Source organism: Trichechus manatus, unplaced genomic scaffold (genome assembly GCF_000243295.1).
Source record: "Trichechus manatus latirostris isolate Lorelei unplaced genomic scaffold, TriManLat1.0 scaffold00179, whole genome shotgun sequence".
NCBI classification, from domain to species: Eukaryota; Metazoa; Chordata; class Mammalia; order Sirenia; family Trichechidae; genus Trichechus; species Trichechus manatus.
The window spans coordinates 1,075,456-1,093,064 of NW_004444115.1; the positions used below are offsets into that span (position 1 = coordinate 1,075,456).

General features: G+C 38.9%; 1 protein-coding gene across 3 annotated transcripts in view; it reads right to left on the reverse strand.

Annotated features, from left to right (window-relative positions):
- Positions 1-2,287: 2,287 nt before the first annotated feature.
- IWS1 (interacts with SUPT6H, CTD assembly factor 1) overlaps positions 2,288-17,609 on the reverse strand; it is a 48,657-nt gene continuing 33,335 nt past the window's right edge. For 2 of the 3 annotated variants that reach the window (XM_023741358.1, XM_023741357.1), the window contains exons 8-14: positions 16,686-16,768; positions 15,123-15,252; positions 14,003-14,120; positions 12,190-12,301; positions 11,331-11,387; positions 8,314-8,425; positions 2,288-4,001 (exon numbers count right to left, since the gene is read on the reverse strand). In XM_023741358.1, coding sequence (XP_023597126.1) covers positions 3,870-4,001; positions 8,314-8,425; positions 11,331-11,387; positions 12,190-12,301; positions 14,003-14,120; positions 15,123-15,252; positions 16,686-16,768 — 744 coding nt within the window. In that variant the 3' untranslated portion in view covers positions 2,288-3,869. Of the gene's footprint in view, positions 4,002-8,313; positions 8,426-11,330; positions 11,388-12,175; positions 12,302-14,002; positions 14,121-15,122; positions 15,253-16,685; positions 16,769-17,609 lie in introns of all 3 variants that reach the window. The other variant, XR_002825715.1, reaches the window with a different exon arrangement.

Here is a 17,609-nt window from a genome sequence, read left to right on the forward strand (position 1 = left end):
ATATTGAACATCATTATATTCTCAAGAAACCCTTACATGGTTTTATCCAATTTACAGTTTTTTCTCTGACTTCCTCAATAAAAACAAAATAGCAATAACTAGGAAAGGTCAGGAAATAAAAGCCAAAGAATACATCTGAATGATAAAAGCTATCACAAACTCCACGTGGAAAAGATCCATCTAATAAGGGGACCTGAAAAGCACACAGGATCTGAAGTCAGGAGACTCAGCTTGAACTATGGCTCTGCTGCTACTCACCACTTGGGGGTACCTTAGACTCTTTGCACCACTTTCCTCATCTTTAAAATTGGGATAATATAGTGTCATAGAACTAAGTACGATTGATGTAAAAATGCTAAGCGCTATAGTTCAACAAACGTAATCAGAGATAACCAGATACACCTGGCCCCTGCCCTCCAGGAGCTTAGTCTATTTTACTTGGCCACTGCTTCCTACTGACATGGATTTCAGAGTAGGCCAGCTCAGGATATAGACACAGATGATTACATTGGTCAACTTCCGCGTAGTCCTTCTCAAAAGACCAGCGTTTACACTGACCTTCTAGCCTCTTCTGTGGGCCTCCTCCAGATCTGGTCTGGGGAATTCAGCCCATTTCCATGTTATCTCTGGTCAAAGAACTTAACTGCTTGCCCAAAGCACGCAACACAGAATTACAAAGGAATCACTCCTCTCTCAAAGAGCAGAGAAGCATCCCTCTCCTTTCAGGACTCTCAAACGATGAACACCAATTTCCCTCACTCACAACCACGTATTGGAGACCAAAACTCCAGGTTTCCTAATTCCCAATCCAATGCCTTTTTAACATGCTATCATAACGAAACATTTTACAAAGTTATTTTACTTAAAGCCTTTCCCACTGCTCTCTAGTCAATAAACTCAAGGGATATCTATCTGTCCATTTGAATCTCACTTGTTGCATTCATAGCTGCAGTTGTACCAGGTAAAGACCATTTCAGGCCCAGCATACCATGCTTTGTAAGAACTGAACTAGTTCTTGGGAGCACAGACCCAAACACTTTTGTCCTAAAGTGAGTGACATTTTTACTAGTTGTGCTCCTTTAAATGCGGCAATTTCCACTTATACTTTTTTAAGCAGTAAAACTGTTTTAAAAGAATCTTACGTTGAATCCTTTTGTAAAGAATGACCTCCAAGCCTTGGTCAAATCTTTTATGTACTGAGTTTGCTTAAAACAGGCATACAGGTGTAACCTTGTGACACATACTACTTTCTTCAAAAGCTTATCAACACGCAAGTGCATGTCTATAGCTTAATAGTGCCAGTCAGCCAACTTATACTACCTTGACTCTACAAAAATCTGTTTTTGTAACATTTTCAGCCCATGACTACACTAGGCTATCCTACCTCTTAGGACACCTAACACCTCCACAATCCTTTTATGTACCTGTAGGTAACATACATTCATGTAATACCACACTCCATTCTACCCGTCCCACAGTCAATCTGATTTTGGAGGGCTTCTGTTACTGCACTAGAGGAGGTGGGTGAGAAGTCAGTTGGGAAACAATGGTTAATCCAATGCTCTCCAAGAAATTGTTCAGTACTGCACTAGCACCGAGCTCTGCCTTTGTTGGTCACAATCTCAACAGAAGTTAGTAACTTGCCCTGAAAACACTCATCCAAGACTGGTTTCCAATCAGACTGATCATCAGAAGCACCTGAAATTACAGGATCTCATTTCTATCTTAACTCTGGGACAAAACCTGGAAGTCTTTAAGTGATTCTGTACCACCTGAACCAAGTGGTCATGTTAACTGAGTGTTAATATTGGATAGTATTAAATACTCTTCTTGGGAGAAACGTGCGTATTTGGGGATCAAGGGGCAAAATGTCAGGAAGTTACTCTCAAATGAGTTTTCAAAAAAACATATGTATGTACATCATCAGGAAAGACCAATTGCTAGAAAAGGACACGTTTGGTAGAGGGTCAGTGAAAACAAGGGCAATCCTTAATGAGATGGATTGACACCATGGCTGCCAACAATGGACTCAAACACACCGACTAAGACAGTGCAAGACCAGGCAATATTTTATTGTTATACATACGGTTGCCATGAGTCTGAGCTGACTTGATGGCCAGACACACACACACACAGTGATGGAGTAAATGTGGCAAAATGACACACACACACACACACACACACACACACACACGGTGATGGAGTAAATGTGGCAAAATGACACACACAGTGATAAATGTGGCAAAATGAAAAAATGCTAACACTTGTAAACATTGGTAACGGGTATAATAGTGTGTATTTGTTGTTCTTGAAATTTTATCGTAAATCTGAAGTATTTTCAAAATTTTAAGTTATTTTGGTCAGCCAGGGTTGAGACTTCTTAAAACCATGCACCAAGTAGTTTTAAAAAGAGGGTCTCTCTTAGGATTTTGACTCCCAAAATATTGCCTTATTACCAGGCACCACTGGTTTTACCCTACATAAATGTCCAGATAATTTGTGCTTACCCCATTAAATGGCAACAGGCTGTACTAATCAATTCAAACTTTCCTAAAAACTACTACTTATGCCTTTCAGAACGCCTGTAAGGCCTTCGACTAGATGGATGTGCTTTGAGTCATTGCAAGTGTTTTGAGGGTATTTATATAACCACTGCCCCGGTGGCACAGTCATTAAAGCCCTCGGCTACCAACCATAAGGTCAGCGGTTCGAATCCACCAGCCACTCTGAGGGAGAAAGATGTGGCAGTCTGCTTCCTTAAAGATTTATAGCCTTGGAAACCCTACGGGGCAGTTCTACTTTGTCCTATAGGGTTGTTAGGAGCTGGCATCTACTCGAAGGCAGTGGGTTTTTTATATAAAGTAAAAACCATGCTGCAGACAATCATATAGGCTTTTCTATTTCCGACTAGGTGGTTAGCTATTACCTTTTAATGCCTTTAGTGCACCTATCTCTTGCAACTTCACTATGCCATCTGCGCTTCTAAAATTTGTTGAAATTAAGTGTTAACAGGCCCTGAGAGGTTCTCTTATGAGTAAAGTGCTTTAGTGCAAAAGCATCATGCTATTTTAGATGTTCAAATGCCTTTATGGCCAGTAAGATTCTCGTGTTTTTGAAAATTGAGGTTGCCAGATACTCTACCCCCCCACCATTTGTATCACAGTACATTTTCTATGATTAAGACGATTTAATGATAAATTTTCTTGGATTTAGTCATCTTGACCCAGCAGGGATTTCTCAAAATAGTCTTTAGGAACAATTAAAAAAAAAAAAATCACAAAAGCAGAGCAACAGGAAATACAGCTACAATTCTTATCTCTACTCCAGTTACCCAACTGCTATAAGCAATTCACAGTGATTTTCAACTGCATACAGATTTCCTCTAAAGCAGTATTTCTCAACCTTTTCCTCACTACTGTCCCCCTAAGGAGAAAATTTAAATTTACATTCATTAATTAAAATGAATTAGATTTTTCCCTAACAAGAGAAATGGTAAGGAATAAAATTTTGTTGGGTAAGATTCTGGAGGGCCACAAACCACTGTAATATCTAAGATTTTTTTCAACTCCCAAGAACCAATTTTTGCCCCCACTGAGAATGTATACTCTAAGACAATGAAGAGACAGCCCCCCAAAACCAGAGAGGAATTTTATTGTGTAAAATTTATAGCAGTATGACTAATATTCTTCTGTACAAAGTACACAACAAACAGTTTTAAATACAATTGACAGAAACGCTAGTCCTATGACAACATTTAATACAAGTGGAACCAACCATTTACAGATACACTAAAAAAATTTTAAAACGTCATCTTCTTCCAAAGTGTCTCTCAGGCATTTCTTACAGATGCGGGTCCGCCCCAGGCGCAGTCACAATGGCATTTTATTGCCCTCGATGCTGATTTTCACTGCATGTGCAGATCTGCTTTTTTTCCTGATATCTGTGAACTTTCTCATCTGTTTATCCAGCCGGCTGATACCCTTCTTGGAGGTGCCCTGAAACTAAGAGTGGGGGGAGAATTAAACAGCAGCAATTAAAACACATAAATCTAGTTCTGTCTTTCATCTTATATCTGAAAGTCAGCTGTCAGAAGGGCTCCTTGTGCCAGAATCACCGGAACGCGCTTTGGAGCCCTCAGAACGTAGGGCAAGTGCACACAGCAGTGCTACAGACACAAACTAACTCTCTCAGGGAAGAGTCGTGGTTTTCTTGTTGTCTGTACCTTATTATTAATGAGGCTTAGTCCATGGGCATTTCTTGATGAAAGAAAGGGTGAAAAATTAAGATGATGATCCCCCCAATTCCATCAGCTGGCATTTTGGTGATTTGCTTTTCCTTTTAAAAGACCCTTCAAGCAGTGCTACCATAAAGGTAAGGCTCTTCTAAGGCAAAGGGAAGTCATCTTAGAAAAACCCTTAGTGTAACGAGACAGGTTAGAGGATTAGTAGAGCAAACCCGTATGTGCTGGAGCTCGGGAGTTGCAGACCTGGGCTGAATCTCTGCTTTGATTTGGCAGGTTCTGCAGCCCTGGGCAAGTCACTGCTCTGGTCTGTACTCTTCACAGAACTACAAGGTAATGTAAAATTCAAGTACTGTAGCTGGTACATGGTCAGTGCTCAAAGTAAGTATCAGGTCATACTACTACCATTATTACCACTACTGTGTAATCAACTAGATTTAAGTTAACTAAGTAGACTCAACACAAAAACCAATGTTGTGTAAAGAAAAGAAAATTAAATTTCTTGATCCAAGGGGCTTACTACTTCTTAAAAAGAGCATGCAGAATTTCTGGAAAGGCAGACTTAACCTAATTTAAATTTCAGCATCTCTTCCTACTTGGCCTTTATGTTTAAAGGTTTGGTTGTTCAGCTATTTCTTTTATATTTTGAAAAGGTCAGATAGATGTCTTGCAAAGATACGGTCTCCAAGAAACCAGCACCTTTTAGAAATGTCGAAAGGTCTGCCATTTACATCAAAGGTCAGGGTGAACTTCACTTGCTGACTGTGTTGATTTTAAGAATGGTGAGTGGTTAAAGACAAATGGGTATTTCTAATTCTTCTGCTAAGATGTTTGTTACTGAATCACTCTGAAGTTCAACTCAGAAGTTCTTTTGAGTCAGGGAGCCTCCAAAGTCTTCTCTTCCCACATCTGGACTCAGACTCCACCGCAGATGGGAGGTCAATGAAGTACTAGGCAAGAAAACTATAAGTCGTTCTTGAACAAGAGGCATGTTAACCATGCATCCTAGATTTTACTGTTCTAGGAACATCCCAATTCTAAACATTTTAATGTTATCAATTTAAACTTTTGTTAGTAATACTCAGAGTTAGCATAAAAACTTGTCAGATGAGAAAGAGCTATGCCACTGCCACCCTATCCCCTGGATTCACTGGACATTCCCAAATATGTGACTTACTTTCAGATAACGTGTCCTCAGTCCACATTTGACACTGCACATGCTTGGATTTCTGCCAACTGCCCAACTCCCAGCAGCTGTATACACCAGCCTGACTGCTCCTTGCCCACTCCTGGGACCTTCTCTAAGAGTCTGAACCCTGACTGCTCTGTTTTCTCTCGGCAACTGGGATATACCCAGGCCAGCGCCAATCTACTCATAGTTACGACACTGATCACTCAGAGCTAGCAAATGCCTAGTTACCCCAAGCCAGAAAACACAGTCAGTGTGTCAAACCTAACATGTCAAATTCAATGATCCCCCCTTTGATTCACTAACTATTAAGTCATTACTGAAGAAGAGCCATGGAACCTGGCTGATTTTAGGGACAAAAAACCAGAAACCATAGTGGAATCACTAAACAAATTATTATATGGTCACATGATAGACTATTATGTAGTCATTAAAAATGAATCCATAAGGAGGTTTAATGAGGGAAAATGATCAAAATTATATACAGTATAATTTCAATTATATTTAAGATATAAACAAAGGAAAAGGCAAAATATGTCTCAAACTCTGCTTTTAAATAATGGGACCATGGGTGAACTTTTTCTCTTTATAACCTCAAATTTTTCTACAATTAAAACCAGAAAGAAATTTGAAGCATTACTGGAAAAACATATAAAACATCAAATTGTTAACAGTGGTACTTAGGGAAGAGCAGCTGCTTTGCGAATGGGGGTTATTATATATTATTTTATATTTACTTATGTAATTTTAAGAATAAAGGTGATACTGAAAACAAAGTTTTCCTTGAAAGCTGTTAATTCCCTCCAATTTTCTTCTTAGACAATACGTTTTTTAATGATGCTCACTAGTGTCTGTACAGTGTGGAAGTCCTGAGTGCATGTGCAAGAAATCTTCCTGACTATGGAAACAGTATCAGGTGGTTTAAGGATAAGCAGGGATGGAGCACTGGTTGGGACCACCAGCCCCAAAACACACCTTACTTTTTTGACAGAGCACTACAGGCCAGACTCAGGCCTAGGTACACAGCAGCACATTATGATTTTGGGTTGTGTTGGGAGTGAAGGAAAGGAGCTCTCCATGGACTTCTCTCTCTCCTCATGCTGTCATCTCTCTGATCCAGCAGGAGGTAGGGCCACCTCTTCACTCCTCCCTGCCACCTACAGGGACAGTTGGACTGGAACTGACAATATCAGCAGGCAGGCACAGTGCCCTTCAGGACACGAGGCATGTTTCCAAAGTAGAATGGTCACTAAAATTTTGTATTACATTTTCTATGTCACACTGTAGCTCTCAATTCTCAAAAACAGAAGTATTGGGAAAGAAAAGTATTCTGGAAGAGAGAGATAAAAGCACGGAAGAGACTGTGGAAAAAGCAGAGGAAGATAAAGAAATGGTGGAGAGATGGGATACCAAGGAGACGTGGCTAAGGGCCATGGATATGGGTGAAAGTAAGGAAAAAAAAAAAAAAAGGAATTAAAAAAGGAGGTCGTTCCTGGCAATGGACTGGTACTCCTCTACCCTTTATTTTCAGTAAGAAAGTTGCTTTGCCCTGACAGCCACTTAACAGTAAAGTCAATTGGCACATAGGTGAGAATACAGTTGATGGAAACGGCTGCCAAAGCCGGGGTCACGGAGATGTTACAAAAGGAAGGAGCATACAGACTCTCCAGGTACATTACAACAAGGGCGCCATTTTCAATTTCAAAGCTTGGTGGATTAGTAAGTCTGGCTTTAGGAATGTCCCACAGTCTTTCTCATTTCTAAGTGGTACTGAATGTGTATTGAACAAATCCATTTTCCAAACACTAAGGATAGGCTTTACGCAATGAGTCCTCAAGTGCGTGTTTCTGAGCAATGACAAGAGGAAAAGAAGCCACCCGCCTCCCACCAGACGTCACCAACAGTTTATATGCCTATAAAGCAGATCACCTATGATTCTGGGCCCTAACAAAAACCTTTTTAATAAAAACAAGTACCATCCAAGAAGACCAGAATGCTTATAAGAAAAGTAATGATCTTTTAGTCACTAGGGTACATACAGATAAATGAAGGGACTTCTTTGTCAATTTCTAAATATTCAAGAGGGCTTGAATGCCACAAAGTGCCTGTTAAGAGTCATTATTTCAGAAAGTAAAAGTGGGCCTGGCCCTTTCTGGTTAAGGAAGCACACACACCACACATTTTCACTCTGTGACTGTCGACAATTAAAGCACATGCACAGTGCATGCTTCCTTGGGGATACCTCTCTGACACACTCTGGCAGGGCTAGGCCTATAGGGGCATCCTGTTGCCTTCAATGCTGAACTTGACAGCACGGTGCACTTTGCTGAGTCGTTTCTGTTCTGCAAATCGCCTCTTATGCTTTTCCAACCGGCTTAGGCCCTTTTTAAGGATACCAGACTAGAAAGAGTAGATTGATAGAATTAAAAAAACATTACTGTGAAACAATGAAGATCACCGAGTAATACTTAAAATGACTACAAAGGAAATGTCCATCCTAAATATTTCACAACAGAATTACTTAAACAGTTGAAGAAAAAAGGAAGGGTAGATGTGAGGAAGCAGGTATGTTCTGTTTGTCATGGTTCTAAAAAACATGACTGTATCCAAACACTCCAGGCTTCAAGATTCACTTGAAACAGAGGGATTAATAAGAAGCTTCTTGACTTGATGATTTGCTTTAAGTCTAAAGTAAAGCTCAACAGCAGTGAACTTTAATCTTCTCCTTCCTTCTTATTCTGATTTGGATAGATAAGAGACTAGAAAATGGATCTCTTTAAACCAGATAAACCTCAAGTGCTGGAAGGGTTATTAAACATGAAGTACAAAATAAAATAGCAATTTGCATCTGAGATCAACCTTGCTGTTCCCTCTGCTCACTTACCCTGGATGACTCCATTTCCACGTTCCACTTGGGCCTGACAACGTAGTCCTTGTTTGAGGGCATCGGGACCCTTGCTCGAGCACAGAATCCAGGATCTCCAGGTCTAAGAGCTCTGAGAAAGGCAAAGGAAAACCATGCTTGTTATGCAGCCCATCACAACTGGGACGGCACCACGCTACTGAGCATTCTTTTATTCATGTCTATCAAGTTCAGCTGCCTACCTGTTTCAAACCTCCTCTGCTCTCCCTAGGTCACCCAATCCACCTTCACACTGTCTTAGTGGACCTCACCATACACTCAAGATTACCATACGAATTCCTCAACTTCCTTCCCAAAAGAGAACTTCCTCTGCACTTTCATGAACGCTTTACCCCTCTCCTCAGCTTCAGAGACAATCATGCTTTTCTCCTTTTCAAGCAAGGCTACTTCCATCAGGGCTCTGAACACCAATTTCTCCTATCTACTGGAGTTACTCAGGGACTCACTTGTGAGGCAGAAAATCAGATAGTCAAACTGGCCCCTAAAAACCTGTGTATGCTCTAAAGTAGTTTACATGATTTTCCATGTGCAACTCATGCAGTAACTTTTTGTGGTTTCTCTTTAAAAACCTTTTTATTTTGAGATAACTGTAAATTCGTATGTGGCCATAAAAAATTGAGAGCCCTTGTACCTTTTAACCAGATTCTCCCAACAGTAACAACTTGCAGAACTACAGTACGATGTGACACCCAGGATATTGATGCTGATACAATCCATCAGTAACAGTATTAGTTAAATGTCTCCAGTTTTACTCTGTATGTATTTGTGTGTATTTAGGTGTATGCAATTTTATCGCACATGTAGGTTCCTTACCAATCACCACATCAAGACATGGAGCAGTTTCACCGCCACTAGGATTTCTCCTGTTGCCCTTTTATAACCATGTCCGTTGCCCTCCCTCATCCCTAACCCCTGGCAACTGCTAATCCACTCTCCATTTCTGTGATTTTGTCATTTCAATAATGTTATACAAATGAAATCATACAGTAAATAACCTTTTGCGATTGACTTTTCTCACTCAGCACTTGAAATCCATCCAAGTTGTTGGATACATTAACAGTTTGTTCCTTTTTATTGCTGTGTGGTATTCCATTACTTCTGAAAGTAAGCCAGTGGAAGGCCCTATGGATCACAACAGTCAGACCCCGTTGTGCGCAGCACTGTCATGAGTCGGGGGCAACTCAATGGCAGCTAACTACAACAATATTCCATCATATACTACAGTTTGTTTAACCATCCACCTGTTGAAGGACATGTAGGTTGTTTCCAGTGTTTGGCTTTTATGAATAAAGCTGCTATGAATATTCACAGACAGGTTTTTGCATGAATCTAAGTTTTCATTTCTCTGGGATAAATGCCCTAGAGTGCAACTGCTGAGTCATGTGGTAGTTACGTATTTAATTTTTTAAGAAACTGTCAAGCCACTTTCCATATATGCACAAAACTGAGAACTACCATGCCAGGCTAAAGCAAGAATAAAAAATTAAGTCTATCCATAATGGCTACGCTTTCAAACCACTCAACCTTCAGGTAACTGTCTTCCCTAGAGGAAAATGGAGGGTAGGTATATGTGTACATGGGGTTAGAATGGAGAGAAAATGCAAAACTGTTTCTATTTCCCAGTAGGATTTACTCCATTAACATTAAGCATCTGTAACATTAATATACATATATATATCAATAGATTAGTTGGCTAGCTCAAAGTATACTTCTCATAACCCTTCTTTTCACCTGAAGCCCTGTCTGTTTCATCATCAAACTTGTACATACAGACCACACCTGCTCCCTCCAGCTCATTTCCCATTCTCCTTCTGCGATCTGGGTGCTGTCCTGATTGCCAGCACTCACCTGCACAAACCCCTCTGCAGCCTTTGCAACTGCCCAGATTCCTTGACCACTGTCCTCCCCTGGTGTGGCTGATTTTCCTCTAGGTTATCCTCCAAAGCATAGGCCCAACTGGCACCCTCTCCTTCACTGGCTCCTCTGCCTGGCCCATTCCTTTTCAAAGTCCAGTTGTTCACTTAGATTCTTACTCTACACTCTCTTGATTCAACAATCTTTTCTATGGAAAAAACTATCAAATCTATGTCTCTAGCACAAATCTCTCTTTAAATTCCAAGTTCTATACCCATGATATTTATAGGAATATCTCATTAGGCATCTCACATTTAATATTCTCAAAACAGAACTTATCTATACCCTCAACTCCTCCCTGATTTTAGTGACCACTGTCTCAGCTACTCTGATTAAAATTCTGGTTGGTGTCTTCAATTCTAGCCACTCCCCTGCCTCTAAGTCACCAACTCCTGGCAATTGTGCCTTTGCAATGACATCTCAATTTCTCTCCTCCTCACTCCCACTGCTGTCTCAATCTAACTGTTCTCATGCTTCAGTTCGTCTCCCCTACAACCAATCTTAATGATGTCACCAGCATAAGCATTCCAAATCAAATCTGATGACTTCATGTCCATGCTTATTAACTTTCTATGAAACCACAAAGAGAGGTGAAAATTATTCATACTGATTTAAAGCCTTTCCTCATCTATATTTCTAATCTTATTTTCTCTTCTCAGAGGCCACCACTTTGGTCCATCTGCCATTCCTAAAATAGGCCTTGCACATTTACCCCACATCTTTGCTTAAGCTCTCCCCTTTACCTATAAACCTTCTTCAGACTTAAGCTTTTTGAGAGAATGGACTATGTTTCATTTGATTTTGTATTCCCAGAGCTTAACACAGAGCCTAGCACAAAGCAACGAGCAACAAAATCTTTATTGAATGAACTACTCCTCAATTTTCCTTAAATCCCCCAGAGCACCCAATATGATACTTTGTTCACTGTAGATATCCAATAAATGTTCAACTGAAAAGCACCTCCCAATGTGAACATAACATCGTTTCATTTGCTGTTTTTCTTAAAGTAGCAAGCAGACATTTCTCTATATATAGTGAAAAAAGAAATTAAAACGAAAACTTACTTTTCTTCTCCTGTTAACACCTTTTCCAGGTCTCTTCGGGGTGTCTGACCACCAGTGCTGGGAAAAAAAGGTAATCAATAAAATATTAGAAATCTTAGAACCCTACAACTAAGACAGACCAACAAAAAAACAACCTACCAAATTTAAATATCAAACTTACAACACAATAGCCTCTTTACACTGGATCAAGGAAAATAACTCCTAATCTTTTAAAAGTACCAGTTAGTATTTATTTGCTAACAGGTTTTATCATTGTGAACCTTAACAGTTACGTTAGTTAACTAATAAGCCTGTCCTCCTAGTTATAACTGTATTCAGTATATTGATAACAAGTTGGGACAATATTTTTTCCCTCCTAGGAATCTGTAAATGGAACTGAGAAAGAGAAAGTTGTTTTTGCAAGTGGCTGGAACATAAGGAGCACCCTCTGGAACTGGGGGAAGCCATTTTCACCATGTTGACCAAGTAAAGTGAGGGCGGGGGGTGGGGGATCTTCACTATATGCTAGCACATTTAAACTAAAAGAATATTATGAACTAGACAGGTATACTGGAGCCCTGGTGGCGCAGTGGCTTAAGAGCTTGGCTGCTAACCAAAAGGTCGGCAGCTTGAATCCACCAGCTGCTCCTTGGCAACCCTATGGGGGCAGTTCTACTCTGTCCTGTAGGGTCACTGTGAGTCGGAATCAGCTCGACAGCCAACGGGTCGGTTTTTTTTGTTAGACAGGTATATCAAGCTGAGAGGAAAAGACAAAATCCTGTCATCTTACAGATTTCCTAATGTTCATATTTATAAAAAAGCTTAGCTGTTAGTGCAACAGTAACGTTTAATCCACTTACTCATACCTGTTCTCTCATACCTGCTCATTCTTCGTCGCTGAGGCATTTGTTCTAGATCTCTCTGCTCCCTTTCTTCTCTTGTCATCCCTTTGTAGTTTGAGGTAAGACCAAATATAGGCCGAGACCACTCATCTGTAACAATTATACAGTTTATAAAGTGGATTTCTCCTGCCAGTCTTTCAAACAACCATACCCTCTAGGCATTTAAAATACTCTTTCTTTAAAGATCCTATGATTTCAGGACCATTTATCGGATAAACAGCGTAACAGCAATATTATAACTAACTCTGGCTGATTCAGAAAACAGGTGTAAAAAAATCAGTTAGATCAGTAATAATCACAAAAATTTAAAGAAAGTAACATTTGATTCACTTTGATATTCAACTAGATGTGTTCACATTTCATAAAAACAGCCTAAATTTCTAATTTATGCCACTGAAAACAGAAAATCTTGAAATTCTTCTACTTTCTTATCCTAACCAAAAGTAAGTTACCTAATTACTTAACTGTCAAATTGTACGTATCATTGAAAACCACGTTAATGGTGGGGGTGCAGAGTCTGTACTCATTAAGTCTAAGAAAGCTGCTAAGGCGACCATGAAAAAAAGCACTATGTGCCCACTGTTTAGCCAGTAAATGTCCTGAGGTACCAACTAATATTTTTTTCTGAAACATAACATAGCTTACTGATGCACTTAATACGTTCTAAAAACAAAAGAGGATCTTTAGAGACACAACATAGGCGCTGCCTGTGTTGAATGAAGCAGAGATTCTCAGGGGTCTATGCATCTTTTCAAACCCCCTCCTCGAACTGGCCCTATCCTCAGATTCAGCACCATTGTTGTAGTAGCTCTGGAAACTAGTGGGAATATTCTGGCTCTCAGTCCAGGGCAAAAATAAAGATCAAGAACTACTGCATAAAAAAAATCATAAGTTTTTTGTTTCTTTACCATTTAGCACGCTGTAAAATGCAGTCATTGATAAGATCAAAGATGTAATACTTCTCTGCGTCTATAAAAGAAATCTACATTTCTCTAAAAGCTTTTGACAATCTAAAAAAATTCAACAGAAAAACAATTCCTGTATTCAAATGCAGAAGTTACTTTTCCTATCTAGCCGTGAATTTTTAAAACTTCCTTTCCAACATGGAGCACAGGAAGAGTTAAGGAGGATGATGAAACATACATGGTTTCATTCTTAAAAGTGAAGCATTTCATAAACAATATGGCACTTTATTAGATGAATTCCAGTTAGACTCTTCTGGATTTCTTTGGCATCATTAAATAAGTACAAAAGGTTCTGGAAACCACTGTGCAAGTAATGACAATACCAATAATGGCGAATATTTCTTGAGTATTGACTACGTGCTAGGTGCTGTGCTTTATACGTATTCTCTCATTTCATCTTCATAATAACCCAAGATAAGCACATAGTTATCTCAATTTTACAGAGGGGGCAGTCAGGGCTTAGTGCTTAAATCACCAGCCTAAGGATACACAGTAAGGTAGGTGGTGGATCAATACTCGAACTGACGCTGTGACTAACGCCTCTCCATGTTCCTGATCCGTGATTAGAAAACACATGCTTTTACTTTTTATATTTAATAATAATTCTGAGAAACACTTTAGGTCTAAGGGGGAAAAGCTGGTGCCTATAAGAAGTTATTAAAATTTTTTTTGGTCCCGCTTTACTGACTCATTTTAAATGAATACAGGTAAAAATATAATTAGCTTTTTATATACACCACTTTGTATCTATCTATCCACCCATCCACCTACCTACCTACCTACATACACACATAAACACAACAAACAAAAAGCAAGATTTACGTACTGATTAATTTCCCTGCCATGTCCTTGTTGGACCTTGATTCCTTGGGGTGTTTATAGAGATACATCACTGCTCGTCCAATCCCACTATGCTTCAGAGTCTCCTGGCTCACACTAGGTAGCTGAGGAACATAAACACATACATATGTATTAACCACTCAGAAGCTGAGAGTCCTGCTAATCTATTCTAGAGGACCCCCAAGACCTCTTTCATGCACAGTAAACCAAATAACAGAAAATTCCATTTTCAGGATCTGTACACACTGAACACAAAGACATGTTGTTTTCACATCAGGAGCTGAAAGTTTGGAATTACCTCTGAGCTGAACTATAAACGTAAAACCAAACAACGTGACAAAGTGTGAACTCAGCACACTTTGTGGTTAGCAGTCTAATACAAGAATCAGCACAGGCCTTAGAATCAAACAGACCTAAGTCTAAATTCAAGCACAGCTACTTCCCACCTATGTGTCCTTGGACAAGTCATTTAACTTCTTTGAGCCTCAATTTCCACATCTGTAAAATGGGGACATCTACTTTGCGGGTCTGTTGTGAGGAGTAAATGAATCAGTGCATACATAAATCAATTAGCACAGTGCTTGGTATATAAGAGGTTCCCGAGAAACTCTGACAGAAGTACTTGCCCAACGTGTACAGTCACATTAAGGTGGTTCAGCTCAAGATTCAAATTCAAGTTTATCTAACTCAGAAGTTGGTATATTTTCTACTTCAAAAGTTAAGTACTTGCCCAAGGTGTCACAGCCACATTAAAATGGTCCAGCTCAAGATTCAAACTCAAGTTTATCTAACTTTAGAAGGTGGCATCTTTTCTACTTCGAGTGTCTCCCTAGAACATGTCTATTATTGTATTATTCTTCTCAGCCAGATACATGATAGCTACTCCAAGATCTTTTATCTTTAGTACTATAGTTACATGAAGTTTTATAAGGCCTTTCCTTTTATGCTTATTTAATTAGGCGTTTCCCTTTTTTCTAATGCTTTTCTGGCAGGCTGTAGTAGAGAGAATGTACAAATGCATGGTGAAATACAGAGGCTGTGATAGTTAATACAAACCACATCAGATAATTAATGAAGAGCAAACAGTCAGGTTATCTGCTTCTAACCTCTTGCAGAATCTTCAACAGCTCCTCCCGAATCTTTAGAGCAGGCAGACTCCTATCTGGTAGAGGTGAGAGCCATTCTTTGATGGCGGACATCACACCACTGTCAATAAACGTTTCTTTCAGGTCCTGCCTGCAATAATAATATTTTTTTATTTTTAAACTGAGGTCTATAAACCATGGTTCTACCGTAACTTCCTCTGATTTTTCTTTCATATTTAGTGACATTTCCAAATACTGCTTTTAAAGAGTTACTCATGTATATTCAATATTTACTGAATATCTATTCTGGCTTCAAAAGCAACATGAAATGTAATTCCTATCTTCAAGAAACATACAGACTTGACAGGCAAAGATGACTGACTAAATAACCCCGGCCAAAACGCAAGTTACATAAGATAGGTTAGTTGGTATGAACGGTGCAGACAGTGATAACAATCAGCTTCAATTAGTACAACTAGAAAAATCATGTTCAATCTATCAGAATAGTGATTCTCTAACTTTTTCAGTGGTGGAGAACTTAGAATTCTGTTATTCTTTGCAGGACACCAAGGCGAATATCATTCTCCTGGCATGGAAAAAAAAAAAAAACCACCATGGAACACTGATATTTTAAATTCCATTTATGGAACTGAATTTATGTTAATTTCAATTATGTTAACAGAAACCGCGAAATATTATATATATATAGAATCTGCCATAGACAGTTTTGTCTTTTGGGATATAAAAAACCTACTGCTGTCAAGTCAATTCCGACTCACAGCAGCCCTACAGGACACCGCAAAATTGCATCACAGGGTTTCTAAGCAGTGCCGGGTGGATTCGAACTGCTGACTTTTTGGTTAGCAGCCTGAGCTCTTAACTACTGCGCCACCAGGGCCCCCCAAAAATATGGAATGCTTTTTGAATTTGTGTGTGATCCTTGTGCAGGGGTCACGCTATAGGTGGCAGTTTTCTAGTGGCAGACTTCCTAGACCATGGTTGTTGGCTCACTGATGTACTAACACACTTCTTCAGCCATCAAAATTAGGTTGTGATAAGGTTCAAGGAGAAAGCAAAGCTGATGACACTTCAAAGCTCAGGAATATGAGAAACTCAATGAAAGAGCTTGGTAACAAGGTTCTGTTAAGAAAAGGCATCATTATTCCAGAAGGACCAGCGACATAATTTGTGATGTAAGAGGATCCAAACATACTGATTGGTGGCCATATAAACCTTGCACGGTACTTGCTTCAAGCAGTGTCTTTCTTCATTTGCTCTGTTCTCAGTCACACAGAGAAAACACACGCAACTTACCAGATCCCAAACTGTTATAAAGAACAAAATTAGTGGTTACTAAGTTTTTTTTCCCCCATTAATATCAGTTTGCTGTTTGTTCTGTTTGCATCAGGCATCAAAGGTTTAAGAAAAATCTGAGACAGAAACCTAATTTAGGAAATTCTACCAATTATTATTTTTCTGTGAATTGATAGAAGGCTGTTATTATTTAGTATCTCCAGAACACCAGTGCATACTCTATCATTCTATTAAAAGGAAAAAAAAAAATTAAGAAAGAAAAACACTTACTTCTTAAGATGCATAACAACAGTAGGTAATAAAGTTAATTTTTTTAGTGCTGGCTTTTTTTGATTGTTCAACTGCCTGTCTTCCTATCACGAAAGAAAGAGAAAAAGGTTATTTTTTATTTTTTTTAAACAGCAGTATTATTAATAGTGAATTATAATTACTATAATTCTAAACCTTAAAATGAAACAAATCAGCAGTTTCTCAGAAAACTACTATTTTTCCTACAAGAAAGAATAACTAAACAAAGAATGAATTTTTTGCAGAACTCCAAATTCTGAATCTGTGTTGCTCAAACCCAAAAAAACTATCAGAATGATTACCTTTAACAAATACAAGTTGAGAGGAACAGTTTTAATTTAAAATATTGGTATAACTGCCAAGTTTTCAAAGAGTCTATTCAAGGTTATAGCCAGGGAAATTTGGTTTATATCAGGAATACTTTTTTAACTGGGAGGCTTGTATGATAATGCGATATATTATCAAAGAAGGGTTACAGTATCTAGTTGGGCACTTTTTTCCCTAATTTAAAATTCCAAATACATATACACATAGAATACAGAACAATGTACCCTATTACGTACCCATCACCCAGTTTCAATAATTAGCCACACATGGCCAGTCTTATTTTGGCTATCTAACTACTTTTCCTTCCACTCTTATTTTGAAACAAATCCTAGACACGTATCATTAAATCCATAGATACTTCAGTAAGTGTTTCTAAAAGCTCAGGACATGTTTTCAAAATATAAAACTTGGCCAATTTTGACAATTTAGAGAGATTTAAAAAAAGCTCAGTGAGTTAAATGTAGTCCCTTGGTAAGAGGCAAGAGAATAACCTATGAGTTTACAGCATTTTCTATAAATGAAGCAACATAAAACTTTATGGTAAACTGTCCAGACCCAAACCACTCCCCCATAAAACTA